Source organism: Mustela nigripes, chromosome 3 (assembly GCF_022355385.1).
Source record: "Mustela nigripes isolate SB6536 chromosome 3, MUSNIG.SB6536, whole genome shotgun sequence".
NCBI lineage: Eukaryota > Metazoa > Chordata > Mammalia > Carnivora > Mustelidae > Mustela > Mustela nigripes.
The window spans coordinates 162,744,168-162,763,123 of NC_081559.1; the positions used below are offsets into that span (position 1 = coordinate 162,744,168).

Genomic DNA, 18,956 nt, shown 5'->3' on the forward strand with positions numbered 1-18,956 from the left:
TGGTAACACGCTAACCTGGAGAGATGAACGGAACAGATGTGGTTGTGAGAAAGGTCACAGAGCAAGGACAGCTGTTTTTCTAATTGCTGGATGACCATGCAGGCCAGGCATACCCCATTCGTGTGCAACAACGCGCTGCTCTTCTAAGGCTCACATCTCAGCCATACTTCCCTCTCCTACTCTTCACCCCGCCCTCTAAATAGCACTTGAGTTTCACTGAAGACCTCATCTGGCTCTCAGGATCCGCCCAAGGAGCAAACTCAGGGCTCCCAGCTCTTTGATACATGCCTGAACACTCTGGTTCTTTCTAATCACTGTTTATATCCAGGAGTCAATTTTTGTTTTACCCAGGGTCCTTTTGGTTGCAATTCAGGAATAATCTTACTCAAAAAGAACACACACAAAATGATGCAGCTATGATATAGTTCATTTCAACACACTAATCAAAAAAATAAATAAATAACTTATTTCTTTGGGAAAAAAAACCCTGAATCCTAAGTAGGCAGGATTGGCTTGATGGACCACAATGTATTTAAGCAAAAAGACTCAGGTACACCACACCTAATAAGGCTCTCTACATACACAGTAGATACCGAGTAATTTTGCTAAACTACCCTACATTTGGAAAAATCAAGACATATTTATAAAAGTCAAATGCACAAGTTAACGATCTTGTGAACTTAGGAAGCCTGAATTGTTATATTTTTCTCTGTATGAAAAACAAACAAGCAAAAAACCATCCATTCTCTATCTTTCCATTTTCACCCATATTTTCCTTAACAGAATTAAGCCCCAAATTTGAAGGCTTAAATCCTTTCTTCCTAAGGTCCTAGGAATATCGAGTTTTCCTGCAAACTTGTAATTGTCTAAAAAGGAGAGTATTTAAAGGGTGGGAAAAACAAAAATACACAGATTTCCCTTCTGTGCCACTCATAGAGAGTCCGCCGAGCAGGAGTTCCTGAGTTGGCTGCCAATTCACTCAATTTAGTGGAAAAACATAAACCTGATCTAAGCTGGCTTTCATGCAGCCCAAGAGCAGATTTATCACTGAAAATCAGTTAGTGACATTTAGCCCTTAGCTTAATCTGTACAAATGCAATTTGGGGATTCCATGACACCGATGTTAGCATATTTAAAGGTAAAATGCAAAATTCTGAATATCAAATAAAGTATTTTTAAAATACACAAACTGGTATGATTTCTCAATACAGTTGACCCTTGAACAACATGGGTTTGACCTGCATGTGTCCACTTACATGCAGATTTTTTTCAATAGGGGACAGTACTGTAAGTGTATTTTCTCTTCCTTACAACTTCCTTAATAACATTTTATTCTAACTTACTTTATTGTAAAATGCAGTATATCATATATACTACACACAAAATACATGTTAATTGACTGTGTTATTGGTAAGGCTTCTGCTCAACAGGAGGCTATTAGTAGTTAAGTTTTGGGGGAATCAAAGGCTACATGTAGATTTTCAACTGTGGGGGGTGGGGATTGGTGCCCCTAACTCCCATGTTGTTCAACGGTCAACTGTAATCACTTTTTTATGAATAAAAAACAAAATGGCAAAAAGCAGCAGAAAAATCTGATGTTCCAAAATGAGACAATGAAGACAGGACTCAAGTAAGCTTGTATGTAAAAACAATTGTTTATTACTGTACATAACTGAACAACAGAACAGGCTTATCTGAAAGTACTGGGTCTGTCTTCCAAAGTTTTTCCAAGTCATGATTCTGCATACTACAATGAAATATGTTTAATAACTGCAATCTGTCATGAACTACAAGTTTTTATATTCCTAAATAATGAACTTGACTACTGTAACCATGATCTGAATATATGTGCTATTAAAAAAAGAAGTTGTAAACATACTCTAATTTTTTTTCTTTACTTGCAAGATAATATTAAAAAGAGATTCCACAATTGCTTCATTCCTTAAGAGCTAAGAGCCAAAGTACTAAACATAATAAATAAATATGTAACCTAGAGGCCTGGAAAAGGATCTAGAACACCGAATATAATAAACCAGTGTATTAAAAATCCAGTATTTCAGTAATAAAACTTCTTCATCTCGATAGAATTAGGTTTATTGCTACTATAAATAAGCTTCATATTAAGGCACCTGCCATAACCTATGAGAAAGATCTGGATTCCAAACAAAGGGAATATGCACTGAAAACATTTTTCTTTCATTCTGATATCACTGCAGATATTGTTAGTTTTAAACGTTCAGTGTTCAGTATAGTAGTAGGCACATCTTTGAACACACTATCTGAATATAGTTAAATAATTTATATAACACCGTAATAAAGTACATGATACTTGAATGAGGAAACAGACAAAATCACATGAAGATGGATGTAAGGGACTAAACACAAAAAAGAATTCTACTGTAGGAACAGCGATACGAGCAGATCGTGGCCAAGACATTTAACTTCTCTGAGCCTCACTCTCTCCCATTAGTAAAATGTCAATACTAGCTGCTCTTCAAGCTCCCAAGGCTGTTGTGGGATCCCCTGAGAAGACATAAAAACAGCTGGCCAACTCTGCAACACAGAACAAACTGAAAAACTGAACAAATACATGGCATTGTCATAGGCGGAAATATATCAAGTTTCTGACCTCTCCCTAATGAAGTTATGACCTGCTCCTCTTGCACCTGCTCGAGAACTCCGAGTTTCACAAAGTCAGTTAGATCACTGCCGAATAAATGAAGCAAACATTTAGGCAAAGTGAAAAATCTCTAAATTCCAGGTTGCAGAATTTTATAAAAAGTTGCTGTAAGTGGAGAACCACACTGTTTTGGGGGCCCAGGCTACTTCTTGATTCTTCCTAATGATAATGAGGGGTTCCTGGCCTCTCCTTGCTCAGCGTCTGCAGAGACCTTTGTCTCCCTTGCCATCTGCTGCTGTGCAGGAGGCATAGTTCCATTATCTGGACTCTACCTTGTAACAGCATAAGAGTTTAAAGAGTATTAAAGAAGCACAGCTGAGGTCAGTCTCAGGTGCATTACTCAGCTTAGCACAAATACAAATGGGTCAGTAATCCCCACCAGGTCTCCTGAACTCAGTCCCCAACTCCTTCCCCTAAGTGTAAAATGGTTCAAGGCCAACTTTTTCCAAGCTATGTTCTGAGGAACACCAGTTGGATGAGATGTTAACAGGTGAACATTTCCTATTTGTATTTGTATTAAGAAAGTCGGCTGGGGGGGAGTAAGCTTACATACTTAGAATTTCTCTATCCTTGATGTACTGACTATATGTTCTAAAGAGGAAGGGAAGACAAACATTCCCCAGATTCATCTGACCACAGAATCCCTTTTCTTTCCCCTCAAAATATCTAGAGGGGCTAACAGCTCTTAGAATACTCTTTGGGAAATGCTATTCTAGCTAATTCACCTGGGCTTTAAACATTTCAGGACTATGGCAATAGTGATCATTTTGACTTCCAAAGGAGGAGAATCACTTTACTTACAAGGTCGACTGCCAGGATAACCTCCTGAATTCCACTTCCTAAGTATCCTGCCCAAAACAACTAAGAACTAAATTTCCTTTACCACATGCTGAGGAATCCAAAGAAGTTATTCTCAAGTTAATGAGAATTATAATCTCTTAAATGAAATCCTTGTATTCTCCTTCAAACATTATTTCAAACAAAGATTTAATCTAGATCTTAAGACCCAGAATCACAATTACTTGGAAGACAGGGGAGCATTTTATCACAACAACACCATAATTAACACTATTAGTAAGTCATAATAGTAATAGTGGTGGTGGTAATATTGACTAAGCATTTATTTTGTGGCTTAATCCTCATTTCCATGTGATAAATTTAGGACCTACTATTACATTCACTTTAAAGATACATACACTGAGATTTAGAGAGATTAATTGACTTGCCAAGAATCACACAAGTAGTAAGGGCAGAATGTCAAACTCATATCTGACCCCTCACCTCATGCTCTTAACCCCCACATAGTACCATCTTATATTTTAGTGATACAACAAAAGCATTTAAGTCACAAGCTGGTTGTTCAACAAGAAAATTAGAGTGTATTTATATAAATCCAACTTGATTTGAAGTTTGGTTTTAGACTTCCTCTTGAGCAAACTTCTATTCCCTAAAGGAGGTACTTTAAGTTTGGTGGGGTTTTCTTTAAACAAAGAAAAACAGACTGCTGTCTGCCAGTGATAGGTTTATATATGGGAAGTGTTTTAAAAATCTGCATCCAAGGTGAAGACGTTATCTGTGGTTTCTGCCATGACTGCAAAACGTTGATACTCTGCCACTCGTTTCTCAAAGAAATTTGTTTTCCCTTCCAAAGAAATGTTTTCCATAAAATCAAAGGGATTTTCTGCCTGAAAAACCTAAAAAGAGAAGACATGTTATTAGACATTCTGAAGAAGCCAAATCACATCCACAAGAAGAACAGATAACTAACAAGCTCAAGTCTCCTAACACCTGCCTAGTCACCTGTAGGATCCATGATTCCAGAAGGTCCTAGAGTTAATCAAGGCTGATTAGTTGTAACACAATTGAGATCACCTACTAACTTTAAGAAACTACATTAGCATCTCTGGTATTTTAAGAAGTAGGAAGAAGACATATATTACTGCAGAAATGAAAGATTTAACACCAATCAAACTAAAATGTTTTTGCAGCTTGAAAGATCCAATACACGATTGACATTATAGACCTTTTCACAGTTAAAACCATTAGGGGGTCACACAGACATGATACTACAAAATACTGAATTACCAAAAATGTACTGTGAACCTTACCATGTTTCTCAGTTCTTAACAGATAATTAACCCATTGATGTTAAGGGACCGTGATGAGAAAAGAGAATAAATACTATCCATAGATGTCTCCAAACTATAAGTGGAAATTTATGGGGTTTTTTTTTAAGGTTTTATTTATTTATTTGACAGAGATCACAAGTAGGCAGAGAGGCAGGCAGAGAGAGAAGAAGGGAAGCAGACTCCCTGCTGAGCAGAGAGCCCGATGTGGCTCGATCCCAGGATTTTGGGATCATGCATGACCTGAGCCAAAGGCAGAGGCTTTAACCCACTGAGCCACCCACGCACCCCCAAAAGTGGAATATATGTTAACAAGAAGCTTTTCCACTACTTCTGAATTCAAGAAGCAGACTTGGCGACACAGCTTGATGAAAAACCATGAAACATTTCAGTGATCCATGAGGGGCAATAAAATAGGATTTTTAAATTTAGGAGATTATGGACACCATTTAGGGATTATGGACACCACAGATAAGAATATTTTCAAATAACCCAATTAAAAATGGGTAAAGGGTCTGAATCAACAAACAGATATTTCTCTAAAGAAGGTATACAAAAGCCAAGAAACACCTGGAAAGATGCTCAAAATCATTACTCATTAGTGAGAATGCGAATCAAGACTGCAATGAAACGCTACTTCACACCCACTAGGACGGCTATAACAAAAAAGATGCATCAGACGTGTTGGCGAAGATGCGCAGAAACAAGCCCCTACCGGATGTAAAATGGTGCAGTTGCTTTGAAAAACAGTTTGTCACTTCCTCTTAATAATTAAAAACAGATACCACAGGATGTAGCAATTTCAGTTGTAGTTACATATCCCAGAGAAATGAAAACACTGTCCACACAAACACTTATAAGTGAATGTTCCTATTTGCATTATTCTTTTTAAAAAAATTTATTTATTTATTTATTTATTTATTTATTCATCAGACAGCGATCACAAGTAGGCAGAGAGGCAGGCAGAGAGAGGGGGGGAAGCAGGCTCCCTGCTGAGCAGAGAGCCCAATGTGGGGCTCGACCCCAGGACTCTGGGATCATGACCTGAGCCATTAGCCCATTAGCCCACTGACCTAATGGTGCCCCCTATTTGCATTATTCTTAATGGCCCAAACTACTGAAATGTCCATCAACTGATAAATGGATAAATAAAATTTGGTTTAGAGTATTATTTGGCTGATGGCTAATGAGTACAGTTTCTTTGTGGGGTGCTAAAAATACTCTGAAACAGATTGTTGTGACAGTTGTACACCTCTGAATATACTGAAAACCACTGAACTATACGTTTGTTAAAAAGGAAATTGCATGCTCTGTGACTTTTAATGAAGCTTAATAAAAAGCTTGATATCTTAATAAAATATTACATATACATATATATACATACATATATATATTTTTTTTCAACAAAAGATCAAATGTTGTGTGTAGTTGAGTTACAGAATTCAATGACATTGCCTGTCAGAAATAATGCGCTAAGAGGGAGTGAAAATTTGAACTAGCAGGATATAGTGAAAAAAGCACTGAACCAATAGTTACAGATTTACTGCATTTTAAAACTGGAGCCTTCCAAAAAACCTGATTTAAATCATCTATGGCAGGGTGCCTGGGTGGCTCAGTCATTTAGTGTCTGCCTTTGGCTCCGGTCATGATCCCAGGGTCCTGGGATTGAGCCCCACATCAGCAGGAAGCCTGCTTCTCCCTCTCCCACTCCTCCTGCTTGTGTTCCCTCTCTCGCTGTCTCTCTGCCAAATAAATAAATAAAATCTTTTGAAAATTTATTTAAAAAAATAAATCATCCATGGCATGGACAAAGTAACTAAAATTAAGTTAATTAAGTGCATGTATTTTTCACATAACTTGAATCATCCTAAAAATTGTATGGAACCAAAAAAGGCTAAATAGCTAAAGCAATCTTGAGAAAGAAAAGCAAAGCTGGAAGTATCACAATCTCAGATTTCAAGATATACTAGAAAGCTTTGGTAATCAAAACAATAGGGTACTGGCACAAAAAAGAGATAATTTGATCAATAATACAGGAAAGAGTCAAGAAATAAAGAAATAAACCATGTTCATATGCCCAATTAATCTGCGACAAAGGAGGTAAGAATATATAATGAGGAAAAGGTAGTCTTTTCAATAAATAGTGCTGGGAAAACTGGACAGCTGCATGCCAAAAGAATGAAACTGAACTACTTTCCTTCACCAAACACAAAAATGAACTCAAAATGGATGAAAGATCTAAATGTGAGACCTGAAACCATAAAACTCCTTAAAAAAAAAAAAAAGGCAGTAATGTCTTGGAATTTAGCTTTAGCAACATAAATATGAATATATCTCCTATGCAAGAGAAACACAAGCAAAAATAAACTATTAAGACTACAGCAAAGGAGACTATCAATAAAACAAAAACGCAACCTACAGAATGGGAGAAAACATTTGTAAATATTTTATATATTTGATGTATCCAATAAAGGGTTAATATCCAAAACATCTAAAGAATGTATACAACATCCAAACAACAAATCATCTGATTTTAAAAATGGCCAGAGGGGGGATAAATGGGCAGAGAAGCGAGACACTTTTCCAAAGAAGATATCAGATGTTCAACCAACACTTGAAAAAATGGTCAACATCACTCACTAGTCATCAAGGAAATGCAAAAACAAAACCACAATGAGATATCACCTCACACCTGTCACAATATTTAGTACCAAAAAGGCCAGAAATAGGGGACCTGCGTGGCTCAGTTGGTTAAGCACCTGCCTTTGGCTCAGGTCATAATTCCAGGGTCCTGGGATGGAGTCTCACATCAGGTTCCCTGCTCAGTTGGGAATCTGCTTCTCCTTCTCCCTCTGTCCCTCCTCAGGGCACCCCCAACCCCTGCTCATGCTCTCTCTAATAACTAAATAAAAACATTTCTTAAAAAAAGACAAGAAATAGCAAGCATTGGTGTGGATGTGGAGAAAAGGGAAACTCTCAGGCATTGTAGCTGGAGAATGTAAACTGTTGCAGCCACTGGTGAAAACCATATGGAGGTTCCTCGAAAACTTAAAAAGAGAAATACCATATGATCCAGTAATTCCACTACAGAGTATTTACCCAAAGGAAACAAAAACAGAAATCTGGAAAGATATATGCATCTCTACGTTTACTGCAGCATTATTTACAACAGTAGTAGATGTGTGAATATATCCCAAGGGTCTATCAACAGAAGAATGGATAAGGAAGATATACTATGTATGTACACACACACACACACACACACACACACACACACACACACACACAAATATTACTCAGCATAAAAATGAATGAGATCTGGGCTCCTGGGTGGCTCAGTTGGTTAAGTGTCTGCCTTCAGCTCAGGTTATGATTCCCAGGTCCGGGGATCGAGTCCTGCCCTTGGGGCTCCCTGCTCAGTGCAGAATCGGCTCCTCCCTCTCCCTCAGCCCTCCCCACCCCCATTCCTGATCTCTTCCTCATTCTCTCTCTCAAATAAATAAAATCTTAAAAAAAAAAAAAAAAGAATGAGACCCTGCCATCTGTGACAACATGGATGGACCTAGAGGGAATTACCATAAGTGGAATAAGTCAGAGAAAGAGAAATACCATATGATTTCATTCCTATGTGGAATCTAAGAAAAACAAAACATATAAACAAACAAAAAATCAGAAACAGACTCATAAATACAGAGAACAAACTGGTGACTGCCAGAGAGGGGAAGGGGGGAGGATGGGTGAAATATGTGAAGGGAATTAAAGGTACACATTTTCAGTTATAAAATAAGTCAGTCCTGGAGATGAAAAGTACAACATAGGGAATATAGTCAATGCTATGATAATAACACTGTATGGTGACAAGTGGTAACACACTTCTCGTGGGGAGCACTGGGTAATGTATGGAACCATCAGTCAATTGTACATCTGAAACTAGTATCACACTGTATGTCAACTACATTTCAATAATACCAAAAAATAAATTAAGTGGCTTGTTTTGACCCACTGAAGCACTCAAACATTTGTTGACTAATCCCAAACCAAAAGAGAAGTTGAAAACATTAATATGGCTACTTAGAATTCTGTATAAATGACAAACATTTGCTAATTTAAGTAATCTCTTATTTTGCTAAAAACTGTCATTAGAGGAACAGTTCTTTTTCTAAGTTTCTTGAATTCAAAGTGTGGTTCATGTATTTTAAACTGTCTTGTCTTCTTAATCTACACATTCAAGGCTATCACTTTTCCTTTGAGGATCTATTTGGGTACATTCTATAAATTTTGATATATAGTAACCCTATCATCATTTAGTTCACATTTTCTATTACTTTATATTTTCATTTTAATCTCATTTTAAAGGACAGCTTCTTAATTTCTAAGCAGACAAAATTTTTTTTCAATCTTTCATTGTTAATTTCTATTTTTACTGCATTAAAATCTAAAAGGTCTATATAATTTCTGCCTTTTGGAATTTATTGAGTTTTGTTGAAGGCCTGTAGAAAAACGATTTTTCATACTACGTTTAGGTTTTCTTCTGTAGGCGGGATGTTTTATAGATCTACAGTGAGCCAGGTCCCAAAGGGAAAATTAGACCCAGGAGTCCACAGTTTTCTAAAAAGCAGGAGAACATGGATGTAAAAGTGTGAGGATATGGTGGTCAGTTAAAGCACACTGAGTTCTCTTTAAGGCTCAAGTGAGGAAATTAATTTTCCTGTAACAAAAATATTGGTATTACTTAGGAACAAACACAATTTAAAAAAATATATCATTTATAAATTTAAGAGATCATATTAATGCAATTATAATCTTGACTTCTCCATTCATTGTCAGTCAACACAGAATTTTATAACTAAAATAATAAACTATAGTTCATCTTACAAAAACCTTTGCCTTATTGGGCTCTTTCATGATGGTATTTCTGTGGTTACCAGCACATAAATGCATTACTGAAAAAGGTAATGATTACTCCAGCATCATGGATTTCATAACGCTTCTCATTAAATACAATGTAAACTCACGGTTCCATGCTAAGAAGTTAAAACCTCTAATTTCTAATTACCATCATATATATAGTACATAGTCAAGATCTATGAATGTTCCAATTACGGTGAAGACGACATGACGACCCAGTGTACATTTACTGTATGTCTGATACTATTTGAAATGCTTTACGCATACCAACTCATCAACAATCTTTTGTGGTAAGTATTATTATTATCATCTCCCTTTCATGGACGAAGAAATGGGGATAAGAGGTTAAGCAACTTGCTTGAGGTCCTATAGATAGAAAGTGGCAGAACCAGGATTGGAACCCAGGTAGATTAGCGCAGACTCCATCTGTTATATGAGAAGCATACCTCTTTATGATATTCAGGTATATTATTTCTGATAAACAAAATGAAAAATAAGTTTTAAGACAACTGAGTTCAAGGGGTCAACTTATGTCAGTTAATGTCTTCCTAATAACTACTCATATTTAAAATTCAGGGGCGTCTGGGTGGCTCAGTTGGTTAAGTATCTGACTCTGAGTTTCAGCTCAGGTTGTGATCTCAGGGTCATGAGATGGAGCCTGTGTGGGTCTCTGCGCTCGGCTTAGAGTCTGCTTAAGATTCTTTCCCTCCCCCCTGCCCCTCCCCACCAAGCTCGCTCACTAGCTCTCTCTCTCTCTCTCTCTCAAATAAATAAATCTTTTTAAAAATAAAAAAATAAAAGTACTAATTTCTGATGAACTAATCTCACTAAACAAATAAAAGGTAAATAGGCTTTAAATGAAATACAAATGTGGGACTCCTGGAAGGCTTAGTCGATTAAGAAGCAGATTCTTGGAGCACCTGGGTGGCTCAGTGGGTTAAGCCTCTGCCTTCGGCTCAGGTCAAGATCCGAGGGTCCTGGGATCGAGCCCCGCATCAGGCTCTCTGCTCAGCAGGAAGCCTGCTTCTCCCTCTCTCTCTGCCTACTTCTGATCTCTATCTGTCAAATAAATAAATACAATCTTTAAAAAAAGAAAAAGAAGCAGACTCTTGACTTCAGCTTAGGTCATGCTCTCAGGGTCCTGGGACTGAGCCCCATGTGGCCTTCACGCTCAACGGCTCAATGGGGAGTCTGCTGGGGGATTCTCTCTCTCTCCCTCTTCCTTTGCCCTTTCCTGCAGTTGAGCTCTCTCTCCCACTCCCTAAAATAAATAAATAAATCTTTTAAAAAATAGTAACATAAAAATTACAATATTGACCCATGGGGATTTATGAGGGTAAACATATATACACATAATAAATCCTATTTACTTAAAGATAATCCCATTAAATCCTACAATTATTATAAGTAATTTATTGAGCTCAGTTAATAAGATTTATCAGCCTCCTACTTCTGTTATGAATTCCAAGTTCCAAAGGATTTTGCAAGACCAATTTGTTTATGCAAAACAGGGTTTGTCACACACATTTTAAAAGTAGACAGGTATGTTACAAATGCTTTTAATAAAATATAGTATTTTAGTGGCCTTACTTGGTATAACATTTTAGCTTGTAGTAATATATTTTTAAATACCTTACCTTTGAGAATCCAAGTTCCACAAGTAATCTGTCAGCTACAAACTCAATATACTGTTTCATCAAAACACAATTCATTCCAATGAGGCCAACTGGTAGGGCTTCTGTTAAAAACTCCTAAGATTTTAACAAAAACAGAATAAAATACAGAGATAGAACAATAAATATTTTCCAAATAAAAATAGGGTTTTCATTTTTTTTTTTTTAATCATCTAAGTCCCTGAGGAAAGTATACTAGGGTAAATTCTTTCAACATCGCAACATTCATTTGTTTAAAAATGTTTGGGGTATTACTATTCACAGTATTTCATATTCTTAAATAGCCTAAGTAAATTGAAACTATCAAATTACTGGTATTTTACAGAGTAGCATTATAGAACCTTAATTCATAGGCTTTCTCCATTGAAAAAATGAGATATTTTGCCCTGAAATATCTGGAAAAAGATTCACCAAAGATGATCACTGTTGGACACATAGTTATGGAAGGGAATTGGGAAAGATAGAAACACACTTAGCAAAGAAAATGAGAATAAAATAAAAACAGATATGGGGGTTGGGAGATAAATTGAACTCCAACTATATTGAAAGACAGTGGCTACATGTTAATAGGGCAAAAATAAGCACATTAGGGTGCCTGGGTGGCTTAATCAGTCAAGCATCTGCCTTCATTTCAGGTCATGATCCCAGGATCGTGGGATCGAGTCCCAAATCGAGTCCCGCATCAGGCTCCCTCCTCATTGCTTCTCCCACTGTCCCACTTCCCCACTTGTGTGCTCTTTCTTACTTTCTCTCAAAAATTAATAAATAAAATCTTTTTAAAAATTAAAAAAAAATTAACCATTTGAATTTAATTCTCAAAATGATTAAAAATACCAAAACGCATTTCATGCATTTTCTCCTTCCAGATGTGAAAACCACAGCTATTGAACTATGCAGTATTTTTTTAAAAAGTTTAAACATTTTATTTTACTAAATAAGTCAAGCAACAAAAGACAATTATCATATGGTTTCATTCATGTGGAACATAAGGAATAGCATGGAGGACCACAGGGGAAGGGAGGGAAAACTGGGAAGAAATCCGAGAGGGAGACAAACCATGAAAGACTCTGGACTTTAGGAAACAAACTGAGGGTTATAGAAAGGAGGGGGGCCGGGGGATGAGCTAACTGGGTGATGGGTATTAAGGAGGACATATGTTGTAATGAGCACTGAGTGCTGTACACAACTAAGGAATTGTTGAACACTACATCAAAAACTAACAATGCATTATTGTATGGTGGCTAACCGAACATAATAAAATATTTTTAAAATTTACTTTACTTTTAAACTAATTCTTTCAAATGATATATACAAAAAAAAGGCCTAAGTGGAACATCTACGTCTTTGTAGTTAGAGATTTTTACATTCTATTTATTAAGTTTTACTATTCACTAATTCATTGATTTACTAATTCTATAAACATAATTTAGTGAAAACTTCAAGCTAGATACCATGCTCAGTTTTGAAAATACAAAACAAACAAGAAACCGTCATTACCCTTTAGTAGCTGAAAAAAAAAATAAAGCTAAAATAATTCAAATAGTTTGCTATGACATAAAACGTGATAGATCAATGAGATAGAAAAAAACAGTTCCAAAACAGATTTTAGTACACATAAAAGCTTAACATATAACATTTACTTACAAACCAAATTATAAGCTGACATGATAATTGCAATGTATCATCTGTTGGTACTGTCAGGTTGAAAATTACTGATATTTGCTTTGACCTACAAGTGGCAATTTCCTGAGTCAATTCAATATAATAATGGTACAAACATCAGAGGAAAAGATGTGCTAATCATACAAGCTTCCTTGTTTACCTGTTCAATTTCAACAGCATTAACAATGATCTCCCTGACCCTTTCTTCTGAAGGCTTATTTACTAAGTACTGAAACATCAGGCAAGCAAAGTCACAATGAAGACCCTAAAATAGAAGAAAAATACCATTGTTAAAGAATGTTTAATCACCTATTTTCACTGTCATGTGTCAGGCATCATATAAATTAGGTTCTGGGAATGCAACACAGAATTTCTGGAAGCTAGAAGAAGGATTCATAGTACCAGGAATTACTTTCCTTCAAATATCATTAAAATGCCAATTACAATAACCTATCATGAAAATTTTTCAGTGCCAGCAAATCTTAATTCATCAATATGAAAGATGAATTAATTAACAACAACAAATCTGTAACCAAAATCATGTTGGAAAGGAAAACAAAGCAACAGCTGAAATGAAAATTCATTCATTTCTAATGTCTTAAAAAAATTAAGAAATGATTGAAAACAGTAAGTGTTTAAAGTAAAGGTGAAACTTAAAGAGGTGTCAAAAAGACAACATTTATATTCAATAAGAATGGCTCAAGAAAAAAACAAATTCAGTGCAATGAAAATAAGAAGAATTAAGAATGCCATTTGAGGGGCGCCTGGGTGGCTCAGTGGGTTAAAGCCTCTGCTTTCGGCTCGGGTCATGATCCCAGAGTCCTGGGATCGAGCATCAGCATCGGGCTCTCCGCTCAGCAGGGAGCCTGCTTCCTCCTCTCTCTCTGCCTGCCTCTCTGCCTACTTGTGATCTCTGTCTGTCAAATAAATAAATAATATCTTAAAAAAAAATAAAATAATGCCATTTGAAGCTGTACAAAGCAGAAATGACTCTGCAGATAACCATAGAAGAAAATAAACTTGTGAAATACCTTGAGAACAGAATGGTTATGCAAATGCAAGAAATGGGATAGAGCTTTAAATAAATAGAGAACAGATCAGGGAGATCCAATGTACAATAATCAGGATTCCAAAACACAGAACAGATGGTATAAAGCTGAAAACAACAGAAGTAATTGCAAAAAGTCAAAACAAAAAAAGAAAGAGGCCAGAGACAGAGAAAGATGATGCAGTACCAAACAAAATTAAGCTAGAGATTATAAAATTAAGCAAGGCAGAGTCAGTGAACATTTCTAAACTACAAAGAAAAAGAAACAATTTTGTAAACCACCAAGGGGCTAGGAGGATGAAGGAATGTACACCTTAAAAGATTACAAATCAGAGTATGCTTGTGTTTTTCTAAATAAATCAACAAAAACCAAAGGCAAATGAAAGATAAGATTCTAATCAAAGGTTGTTATTCCAAGGATTATTTTCCTATTTATCATTCCCTGAAGAAACCATCAGGAAAAAAAAAATGCTTTGAACAGTTAATCTTAGAAGATTTGTTAGGCAAAGAATTTTCCCCAACTGGACTCAAAAGGATACTTCAAATTACCAAAGGCTGAATTTCAAATAAACTGTGAAGGCTGTTAAAGAAAGTGTTGATTAGAACTGACAGCTAGCTACCTATTACAGAGATGAGTAAATCAAAGGTAGGTACTCATATGTTAAATCAGGAAGTGAATAAAATTAATTTTGAGGTTTAGAGCAATTCCAATCAAAATCTCAACAGAATTGTTTTTAGTTAAAAGAATCTGAGACTAGAACTTATTTATTTGAACTAAAAAAAAAGGGTAATTAAGCAATGTAATAGAGGGGCCAATTATCACTACAATGGCAATCATATCACAATATATAAATGTACAAAATTAACATGTCATAGATCTTTAATTTGCATATTATATGTCAAATGTATTTCAATTAAAAATTAATCTGGAAGATTAAATGGGCAGAATCTTACAATAACAGTTTTAACAGGAAAGTTATTAAATTTATCTTATTAGTTATCAAAAAATAAAAAAATGATAATAATTAAAAGTGTTTAGGAGCACCTATGTGGCTCAGTTGGTTAAGCGTCCCACTCCTGATTTCGACTCAAGTCATGATCTCAGGGTTGTGAGATTAAGGCCCAAGTCAGGCTCTGCGCAGGGCATGGAACCTGCTTGAGATTCTCTTTCTCCTTCTCCCTCTCCCTGTGCCCCTCCCCCTCAAAAAAAAAAAAAAAGGTTTTTTGGCATGAAATTTGACAGGTTGATGAAAAGAGAAAAATAGCCCCCAAACAGATTTTAGTACACTTAAAATTCTTAATATACAATAAAGGAGACATCACAAGTCAATGGAGAAGGATGACTTACTTAACAAAGAGAACTAGAAAAACTGCCTGAGTGTATGAAATAAAATTAAATTAAATTCTAACTTATCCTATACTACATTTATACCAAATTCTGTACTTAGTACTAAACAGAGCCCAACTGTATTACAGAGTAAGATGTTATAAAGTCAAGAGAAAATATATGTGATTACTTAACTACTCTCTGGAAGTGGATCACATCAATTTCAGGTTTTTTGTATGTTACAAGAAAAAAACAAAATTAAAAAGCAAAGGAAAAACTGGGAAAATATTTGCAAAAATATGACAAAAATAATATTTTATATTATATTCATACAATAAATATAACAAATTCAATAAACAACACTATTGAGAGAGCCCTAGCAGTCACTATGCACTGAGAATATACACCAACAGAAACAGAGGCAAGAATAGGTAAATGCAGGGCGCCTGGGTGGCTTAGTCGGTTAAGCGGCTGCCTCTGCCTGCTGCTCTGCCTACTTGTGCTCTCTCTCTCTCTCTGTCAAATAAATAAATACAGGTAAATGCAGACCAAAAAAAATGACTAATGTCATTATGGAAAAAAAAAGTTCACTCTAAGTAGTAATCAAATAAATGCAAATAAAACCAATAATGAGGAACCATTAGCCCTCAACTCTGTCAACTATTTAAAACACAAATCCAAATTTCGGTGAGATTATGGTAAGAAAAGACATGTAAATTATGTTGCTAGGTGGGGTTTTCTATAAAACTTCTGGAAGAAATCTGGAAATTAGTATGGATAACCTTCAAAATGATTATACATTATAACGCAGTAATTGTATTTCTAGGCAATCTAGCTTAGGAAAACAATATGAAATTGGGATAATGTTTATCCACAAAACATATTCATTTTACATTATAGGAAAAGAAATAAGCAAAAAACTGGAAATAACCTAAATTTCCAAGTATAGAATAGTCAAATAAGTGAAACACTGTTTCATTAGAATATTATATATCTAACCAAACTACTCTTTTTAAAAAACTACTCTTTCCAAAAAATGCTTGATTTAATTAAAAAATGCTCACAATGTTCTGCTAAAAAAAACTCAGCTCATAAAAATATGAAAAAAGCAGAATATTTCAAATTATAAAATGCTGTTCATATGTCTCTACATAGGGGCGCCTGGGTGGCTCAGTGGCTTCCTTCCTCTCTCTCTGCCTGCCTCTCTGCCTACTTGTGATCTCTCTCTGTCAAATAAATAAAAATAAAAGTCATATGTCTCTACATAGGTTTAACTACAGAAAATTGTCTGAAAAGAAATACAATGAAATACTAATAGTGGTTATCTCTGTCAAGATTGAGTGATTTTATTCTCTTAATTCTCTATAATTACCACATATGACATTCATGATAAGAAATTATTAGAAACTGAAAGACATGAAACAACAAAAATTAAAGAAAGCATTTTATGGCACTTAACTTACATTTTCACACATACCGGCTCCTTTTATTTTAACAAAACCCTGTCAAGATTTATAGCTGAAGCAACTGGGGCTCAGAGAAGTTGATAACTTGACAAGGTCACTTAGAAATAAGCTGAGGGGCCAGGATTAGTGTAGCCAACACCTGTGAGCTGATGGCTGTGATGGGCTAAACCCTGAGAAGAGGAATAAAAAGTAAGACAAGGTGCCTGCACACAGGGAGCCTTGAGTCCAGCAGAGGAGAGAGGCAGGAAGTATAGTACATGTTACTGACTCTAAGACAGGGACAGATTCCCCTTTCAAAGGGATACATAGAGGAAAAGTAGTCAGTTCTATCTAACAGAGTCAGGGAAGTTTTGAGTTGCAACTTGTAAGAAGGTAATCAACAAATGGGGAAAAAATGGCAGGAAGATGGAAAGGGTATCGCAGGCAAAGGGAGATAAGATGTAGTTACTGGCTGGATGTGGCTGAGAAAGGGAAAAAGCAATCCAAAATGACTTCCAGATTTCAAATTTGGATGACTGAATAGAAGGTAGCACCACGGAATGAGACAGGGAAAACAGAAGAATGAATCTGGGGAGAAAGATGATGAGTTTGATTTCTGAAATATTAGGTTTGAGTTATCAGTGGAGCCTTCCAGGAGAAACTAAAATGCACTTGACCACCTGGGTTTGAAGCTCAGGAAAGAATGCGCTCAAGTTTGGATTGTTTAGGAGCATCTAAATGGTTCCTGATCCCATGGAAATAGATAAGATTAGCCAGGAGGAGATCACGTACAGTGAAGGAGAGAGGCCAAGGTCGGAAAACCAGGATTTGATGTATTTAAGGATGAGTGGGGAGACTGACAAACAGTAAGAGGCAGGAGAAAAATAACAATTCTTAAAAACCGAGGAAGAAATTACTTTGTGTTTTCTTTTAATTACCAGGATATCATCATTTTCCAGGGGAAAGAAAAATAAATGAACACCAAATACAAATACAAATATTAACTAGAAGAATATTTCATTCCTTACTTCATCTCTGCTGATGAGTTCATTGGAAAACGTAAGTCCAGGCATGAGACCTCTTTTCTTTAGCCAAAATATAGCAGCAAAAGATCCTGAGAAGAAAATCCCTTCTACAGCAGCAAAAGCTACCACTCTTTCCCCTGGGAGACATAAAATAGTTTTATTTTCTGAAATATCACATCCTGTAAACATTTTCAAGCTCACATCTATAAAATACACATATTTTTACATATGTATTTATATCACAACTATTTTGCCAAAAATCAAAATGAACAAATTAGTGCCACAGCCAAGGGTCTTCAGAGGAGGAAATATGCCACTTCTACCTACTACAGAAGAAAGGTATGTAGTTATGTCTACTTTAAATCTTATGTCAGGGACGCCTGGGTGGCTCAGTGGGTTAAAGCCTCTGCCTTTAGCTTGCGTCATGATCTCAGGATTCTGGGATTGAGCCCTGCATTGGGCTCTCTGCTGAGCAGAGAGCCTGCTTCCTCCTCTCTCTGCCTGCCTCTTTGCCTACTTGTGATCTCTGTCTGCCAAATAAATAAATAAAATCATTTAAAAAAAATCTTATGTCAGACATTGGACTCTAGAGGTCTTGGTCTCTGGACAAAGAAGATCTTTCCTACTCAAAAAAAAAAAAAAAAAAAGAAAAAAAAAGAAGTCATTTAGCTGTGTACCACACATGCCTATGAGTGTAGTATCTGCATATTAAGTGTTTGCATGTATTGGAATAGAGAGTAGAAGTTAAAATTTTATGACAAAGGTCTCCCTCTTTATGTTTGAGGAACGGGAGGTTGCTGAGTTTTCATTTTTATTTTTATTTTTTATTAAATTAATTTATTTATTTTCAGAAAAATAGTATTCATTATTTTTTCACCACACCCAGTGCTCCATGCAATCCGTGCCCTCTATAATACCCACCACCTGGTACCCCAACCTCCCCACCCCCGCCACTTCAAACCCCTCAGATTGTTTTTCAGAGTCCATAGTCTCTCATGATTCACCTCCCCTTCCAATTTACCCCAACTCCCTTCTCCTCTCTAACACCCCTTGTCCTCCATT

General features: G+C 36.0%; 1 protein-coding gene across 2 annotated transcripts in view; it reads right to left on the reverse strand.

Moving 5' to 3' along the window:
• Positions 1-1,636: 1,636 nt before the first annotated feature.
• RRM2B (ribonucleotide reductase regulatory TP53 inducible subunit M2B) overlaps positions 1,637-18,956 on the reverse strand; it is a 38,296-nt gene continuing 20,976 nt past the window's right edge. For both annotated transcript variants that reach the window (XM_059394950.1, XM_059394951.1), the window contains exons 6-9: positions 17,898-18,031; positions 13,210-13,314; positions 11,352-11,465; positions 1,637-4,374 (exon numbers count right to left, since the gene is read on the reverse strand). In XM_059394950.1, the coding sequence (XP_059250933.1) occupies positions 4,222-4,374; positions 11,352-11,465; positions 13,210-13,314; positions 17,898-18,031 (506 nt within the window). In that variant the 3' untranslated portion in view covers positions 1,637-4,221. The remainder of the gene's footprint in view (positions 4,375-11,351; positions 11,466-13,209; positions 13,315-17,897; positions 18,032-18,956) is intronic.